Source organism: Helobdella robusta (assembly GCF_000326865.2).
Source record: "Helobdella robusta unplaced genomic scaffold HELROscaffold_56, whole genome shotgun sequence".
NCBI lineage: Eukaryota > Metazoa > Annelida > Clitellata > Rhynchobdellida > Glossiphoniidae > Helobdella > Helobdella robusta.
Genome location: NW_008705301.1, coordinates 1,095,171 through 1,102,883, shown reverse-complemented (window position 1 = coordinate 1,102,883; position 7,713 = coordinate 1,095,171). Strand labels below are relative to the sequence as shown.

The 7,713-nt window shown below is 29.9% G+C and overlaps 1 protein-coding gene across 1 annotated transcript; it reads left to right on the top strand.

Annotated features, from left to right (window-relative positions):
• Positions 1–4,007: 4,007 nt before the first annotated feature.
• Positions 4,008–5,135, top strand: HELRODRAFT_179787 (hypothetical protein; the record flags this gene model as incomplete). Its single annotated transcript, XM_009028578.1, has 3 exons — positions 4,008–4,158; positions 4,557–4,709; positions 4,978–5,135. 3 exons carry the CDS (start codon positions 4,008–4,010, stop codon positions 5,133–5,135), a joined length of 462 nt encoding a protein of 153 aa, XP_009026826.1.
• Between the last annotated feature and the right edge of the window lie 2,578 nt (positions 5,136–7,713).

Sequence of the window (7,713 nt, the reverse complement as noted above, 5' to 3'; positions counted from 1 at the left end):
ATGAATCATCATCAGTGCTCCTTGCTGTATATATAGGGAAATAAACCTATTTTTCGCATTCATGCTGCAAATAATGCCATATTTCGATTCAAACTGCAAATTCATGCTGCAAATAAGGCCATATTTCGATACAAAAAACTTTAGTGAGAAAAAACGAACTACAAACCTATTAACGCCAAACATTCGGTAGAATTTATAGAATATTGTAAATATATATATATATATATATATATATATATATATATAAATAATGATGGATGATGATAGTGAGTGAAATGACGATAATGATAATGAGCAGTGATAGGCAAACAAAAACATTGAAAAAGTGACAGAAATTTGGAATGAGATTTATAACAGAGTCAAAGTTCCTGAAGATCTATCTTAGTCAATATTTATTGTATTGCCTGAAAAACCCAACTCAACGGAATGTGAACTACGTTGAACAATCAACTAGACGAGTCATCTTCCAAAACTTCTCTTGAGAATTCTGACAATGAGAGCACGAATCAAAATCAGATCTAAAATTTCAAATGTCTATTGTGGTTTTGTAGAAGATTGTGGGCTCAGAACGCTATCTTCATGCTACGAATGATCAGTGAACGAGCGGTTGTAAATCTGGTATAGGTATCAAAAGAAGGATAGCTATGGCGAATGATTCATATTCTAAAATGAAAAACATCCTCGCCAACAGTAAAATTAGAATATCAACAAAATTAAAACTGTTAGGGTGTTACATTTTTCCTGTACTAACTTACGGCTCTGAGTTCTGGACAAGTTTTAAAGATTTGCCCATATCAATGTGTGGGTTTGTGTCTGACACAAAGTAGGAACAGTTTAGAGAGAATAGTGAAATAAATAGGTAATAAAGTTAACGAATTTTTAGTGTCCATGTTCTATACTACATTTTAACATTATTATTACAAAAGCCCCCTTTTTTTAGAAACCCCTTAAACTTTTGGGGGTCATTCCAAATGCCCCCTCTGATTCCTCCCACGTTTTCCAGGGTCTGTTTACGATATTTAGCCGGTAAAATTTATAAAATAGTGGATTACTGTATTATAAATCAAACCGGTAAAAATTATAAAATAGTGGAACACTCTAATGTAAATAATGTCAAATGAATTAGGATTAAATTAATTTGAAACATTTTCTTGCGTTAGGCTTGGCACTAATTTGCGGAGTTGTTCCTTAAACAGCGAGCTCCCGTCACGGCCATCGTCATCATTGTTGAGGTAAAAGTTTGATCTCTTAGCTGCCTCGCGTATCAAATTGCATAAATTTATATTAGTTGATGACATTTGTAATAATAATTTTATCAAATAAATAATTGATTTAATAAATAAATGTATCTTAAATTAATTAAATAGCAATTTAAAGAGAATTTGACTTCAAATTTGCTTCAGTGGTTGCTACGCAATCAACAGGTGTTCTGAGACGTATAAAAGTGAATTTATTTTCAGGTAGTATAATTTTGTTTTAATTTATTTCGAGAAAACAAAATATTGATTTGTTACAATCAAATGACATTTTTTTTAAATCAAAACTAATTTTTTTATTGTTTCAGCAGTTTAAAATTTATATATTTAGTTGATTTTGTAAATAAATTTTATTAATGGCATACTTATTTTTATAAATAATTATTAAATATAACAATTAAAAAGCTCAAAAATGTTTTGGTCAAGGGTTCTATCTACTCTAAACCTCACAAAAATGACTGCAAACAAATCCATACCACCATTGCGAGGCGTGAGTGGTATAGCGGTAGCATAGTTGCCTTCCAAGCAATTGACCCGGGTTCGACTCCCGGCTCACGCACTTTTTGCCCGTAGAAACTATCACATTTTAATGGTTACAAAGATGATACTAATAGGTTATAAAATCATTTTAAAATTCTTTTTTTCAAGATATATTTTTCATTTTGAAACATTTTGTATAAAATTCACTAACAAACAAGCAAACCAAAACAGACACACAGGTGCACACACATACATACATACCCACACACATACAAACACACAAACATAGAGATACAAACATACACAAACACACACTCATCTGTTTGTTATTAAATATCGTGACATAAAAATCTTAACTGTAGAATAAAAAATAGAGCATAAGAATGAAGAAATGAATAAATCTTTCTTTCTCCTTCTCTCTCTCTCTCTCTCTCTCTCTCTCTCTCTCTCTCTCTTTCTTTTTCTCTCTATTTATCTCTCTCTCTCTCTCTCTTTCTCTACCTTAGTGTAAATCTAAAAACAATTGAATTTAGTTTGTTTGGTCGTATGTTCGTTCATGCGTTCGTTCGTTCGTTCATTCGTACATTCGTTCATACATTCGTTCGTACGTTCATTCGTACGTTCGTTCGACTTTCTGTTATATAATTTACCTTTACATAAACTCATAAACTGGAAAGGAGACTAAAAGACTTCAGTTGCAAGCGTTTATATCATAGTAATGTACGCAGATTTCAAAATCTTGCGTCACTAAAGGTTTCTTCTCAACAAATGTCATTCATTGGGTAGGAAGTTTTTGAAAATTTTTCCAAAAAAAGGCTGAAAATAATGCGGAACTTGGGAGAAAGAACTTGCTTCCATCGAAAAATTATCATCAGTTGTCGTGTGTTGTTGCCTGCCCTCTATGTTCTCGCATTCTCTCTATAGCCAACCGAATCAACTCCAAAAAGACAGTTTTTAAATTATTTTTGTAGAAATTGATTTCTAACCAACCCAAAAAAATTATTTGCTAGAGTTTAGTAAACTTTTCAGTAATACAAAAGTAACACAGGTGTGTGTGTAACTGTTCAATTCATTCAGGATGTATCTCTCAATATATTTTAAAACATTTTTTTCATGATTTATAATTTATTTACATATATAAATTCACATTTACATAAATAAATTTACCTGCTCGTAAAAAAAAGCAATTTTATACATGTAGACTTGAAATTTCAAAATGTATATTATTTAAAGCGTTTAAATTTAATTTAAACTTTAAAATTTAATTACATATAATTTTTTATTTGATAAAAAAAAAAGAAATACAATGCAGCTGTATTCTTGGTAACAGAGAATTATATTCTATCAGTTCACCGTAAGACACACACTTCATGATTGATTTTACTCATAATAGCTGATATGTTGTTTCTGGTTAAAACACACACCACACACACACACAAACAAACACACACACGCACACACACACCTAAATATTTAAATACAATTATTTATAAAGATCACTGCGGCTTCGGCATATTCAACTTGTTGTAGTTGAGTTTCTCAATTTTTCTAACGAGACTTTTATCATCTTAATGAAGTTTATTAATGTTAAATAAAAAACTTTTAATATTTGACATTTTTGATTTATATTTATATAAATTTATTCATTTCATTTTTGTTAATTCTTTTAAATATTTCATCTTTAAATAAAATCTGTTTGAAGTCGTTCGTTCGTTTGCTATTTAAGCCTTCAATGGTCAGCATTGTGAACTGTTTTAATAGAAGTTACATTTCAATTTTTGAAGACATAAGTACCCATACGTACAGCGATGGAAATACCTTCTCGTAGACCCAGTCATCATGATGTATTCGAATCCAGTCAGTGCGACATCACAGCCAGCCATCTTAACCATTTCTCTGTTACATATTTTACTTATAATGATAAAAGCATAGAGATTACAAATCTGTGATCACATTGACAAAAAATAAAATGCAATATAATAATACAAGAAATTACAGGTCAATAATTTTCCTAGGTAGTATAGTTCAATTCCTGTGTGTAGCTAGGTGTATATTATATATTATTCTTGTACAGCATTGCATTCTATTGTCTTGTTTATTAGTTAATTAATTAATTAATTTTATTTTTCCAAACCAGTCGTCTGTTTTCAAGCTCTGGTTGGTCGGACTGATTTGCAGTTGTTAGTTAAATAAAATAAATATTATAAGCATTAAAATGTAATTTATATATAAAAATAAAAAAATTTCTACCTTACGTAATTGCCTACAGCGATGGCTGATGAGAAGCAAGACATTATAACTTGTTGTGTCTGTGACTCTAGGCCAACCATTGCCGAAGAAAATATTCCAAAGGATTGTTTCATGGAATCTAGGATAACGTACTGCACCCAGTGCTACGCCACTATACTGTTCTACGAAAATGGTTATCCGATAGTGTTTTAATTCCATTCGATTTCAAGTACTGAGTTTTTGCTTTATTTAAAGTACTTACAAAGTATTATTTGGATTAATTGTAATTAAAGTTTTACTTGAGTTAACTTGTGTGTAGCGTCATTTATAGCCCGTACTCATGTACGATGTTTGTGTTTGCAATGAACCCTCAGGACCTAAGAAGAGTTTAGTAGAACTATAGTTACGAGATTCCAAATTTTTTTGTGATATCTATATCCGAACTTGTATTCAAACTTTAAAAAAGATTGCTTGCTGTTGTTATGAGAGAGTTGCTACAATTTCAAACCAATAAATTTACAATCAATCAGCCAACCAATCAGTCATTCATTCAATTAGTTTGTAAAACGCTTTTTTGGCAATGTTCAACAGGCTCCTCTGAGAATTTTGTAAACAGATTGGTCTTGAGATCCGCTCTGAACTTCGTAAGTAACAGAGAAGTAGTCAGAGAAGGAGGTAGAGTTCTAGAGAAAAGGGCCAAAAAAAGCATACGCAGATTTAGCAAAGATCTTAAACATAAATCACGTAACTCTATCCAAATCGTAAATTTCTAAGACAAAATGATATTTTATACAATATAATTACCAAAGAACAACTTTTCAAAATAAAATTTATTTTAATTTCATTCCAGGATGTCTATAATTGTCATTTTCATTTGACGTACACATTTTTACTCAACAGTGAAAAGATAATTTTTAAACATAAGCAAATTGTGGTTTTGTTTAACTGACATGAGGGTTTTTCATGATTTCCTAACTTCATAGCCCAAACTGAACATTTCAAATTTTGACAGCCAATAACAAAACTGAAATTGGATTCTACAGAAAATGCATCAGTTATTATGAGGGGAAAGACTACAAAAGGTCGTGGGATAGTTTTCGCGGATTCACCATGGAAAGTTTATTCAGTGGGAATGAAGGAAACTGCGGGACTGGGAGTGAGTTATTTTAACCGTCGAAATTAAAGAAGGATCAAAGAAAAGTCTTCACGGATTTTATGGAAAAGTGGAAGGTTTCTGAATGTAATAGTGGTGCTGTTCCGAAGAAGATGAAACAAAATTAACTTGATTCAAATTAATAGCTAGTACGATAAAACTTTCTTTTTTTCTGTTCCGCCATTTACGTTGAATTGAACTAAATTCTAATTTTTTATGTTTTCAAAATTCAAATCATTTATGTTGAATTGAACTAAATTCTAATTTTTTTTATTGGGTCAGAGACATCTTGATGCCCTCTGGTCAGTTGTTAAATAAATAAAAAATAAAATAGTTCAAATATTTTCTCGAAAGAACATATCTTTGTGAGTTTATAAACTTTTTGGAAACTTATAGGAGGCAACGTCAAAGTTAAATTTTTTGATCGCTTTGAAATTGAAATTTATGTTTATGTTGTGGATGAATTGACTTATTTATAATGATGAAAATAGTTTTATTGATGAAAATAATGATAAAATTATATGATGATTTAAATGATGTAATGATGAGTGAATCTATATATGGTTATTGTAGCGATGAGTAGATGAGTGAATGAGTTTTATAATGATGGTGAGTTACTCTATTAGCCATAACACAAAGAAGATGATTACCGTGACAATTATTATTAAGTTGAAAATTTCTGAGTATTTAGTTTGCCTATATTGAATCAGTATATGATGGCTACTCATTCATTCATCCATTGCATCATTAAAATAACCACCATCATCCGTACGAATAGTTTCACTCATTGAGTTAGCAAAACTTTGTTTCTGAATAAAATTCAAACCAGCTGTTACGGTCATATTTTTTTTTCTTTTGGAATAACCGCTAATGCGAGATTGCACATTCACAAATTTAAATTTATTACTTGGCTTACAAATATTTTATCAATATATACATATGCCTGTGTGTTGTGTGCGTGTGTTTCTGTGGATATGTCTGTGTGTGTGTGTGTGTCGGTGTGTGTGTGTGTGTGCGTGCGTGTGTGTGGTTTCCGCCTGTGCCTAGAATGCTGATATTGGTATGATAAGCAAGGTGTGGTCTCAAACTATTTTGAATTCTTCCCGAAAAATTTGAACTGCGTAATACTGATAACTGTTGTTTTTATAATGAATTTATATATAATATATATATATATATATATATATTTATATTTATATATGTATATATTTATATATATATTAATAAGATTATATGTTTATATAAAAAGCAATATAGCAGATTCAACCAGCCAACCAGAAAGTTTCGAAGGCGTTCGTTCGATGACGTGAATTTAGTACGGTTAGCATTGTTGTTAAGCCTGTATAATAGTATTGTACATACATTAAATAAGTTTTTACTGATGTGAATGATTGAAATGATGAGAATGTATGGTTGAAACGAGTATAAATAGGTGCTGAGAGAGCATGAAAATCAGATCAGGCATTCTGCCTCGCTTGAGGCTTGAAGCAGTCTGCCTGATCTCATTTATTTTATTTTTTATTAATTTTATTATATAGAGTTATATAGAGTTGCGCGGCAATATATGTTTGTATGTGGTCTATATGTTTGTATTTTGTTTTTTTTTTATATTTTAGGTGGGTTCTTTAGCGGTTGCTCATGCATACATACATACATACATCATGTTTGTTTGTGTGGTAGTATTTTATGTTCTGTTTTACTCCTTTTTCTCTTTCTTCATGAGTCTTGAGTTAAGTTAATGAAACATAGGTAGGTGAGATTAAAAATTAATTTATTATATAGGTAGGCTAGGGCGTAAGGTAATTTACTTACATAGGTAGGTTAGGGACTTCTATTCTTTTACTCTTAATTGGTTGTGTGATTTTCGTTTTGGGTGTTTTTTTTGTTATGTTTCACACCATACATTCAGCAGGTACGCGGTGGTTCCTGGTTTTAGTGGGTTTTTTATTGATTGAATGTGATAGTTTGCATGGTTATATAGAGTTATATAGAGTTATATAGAGTTATATAGAGTTATATAGAGTTATATAGAGTTATATAGAGTTATATAGAGTTATATAGAGTTATATAGAGTTATATAGAGTTATATAGAGTTATATAGAGTTATATAGAGTTATATAGAGTTATATAGAGTTATATAGAGTTATATAGAGTTATATAGAGTTATATAGAGTTATATAGAGTTATATAGAGTTATATAGAGTTATATAGAGTTATATAGAGTTATATAGAGTTATATAGAGTTATATAGAGTTATATAGAGTTATATAGAGTTATATAGAGTTATATAGAGTTATATAGAGTTATATAGAGTTATATAGAGTTATATAGAGTTATATAGAGTTATATAGAGTTATATAGAGTTATATAGAGTTATATAGAGTTATATAGAGTTATATAGAGTTATATAGAGTTATATAGAGTTATATAGAGTTATATAGAGTTATATAGAGTTATATAGAGTTATATAGAGTTATATAGAGTTATATAGAGTTATATAGAGTTATATAGAGTTATATAGAGTTATATAGAGTTATATAGAGTTATATAGAGTTATATAGAGTTATATAGAGTTATATAGAGTTATATAGAGTT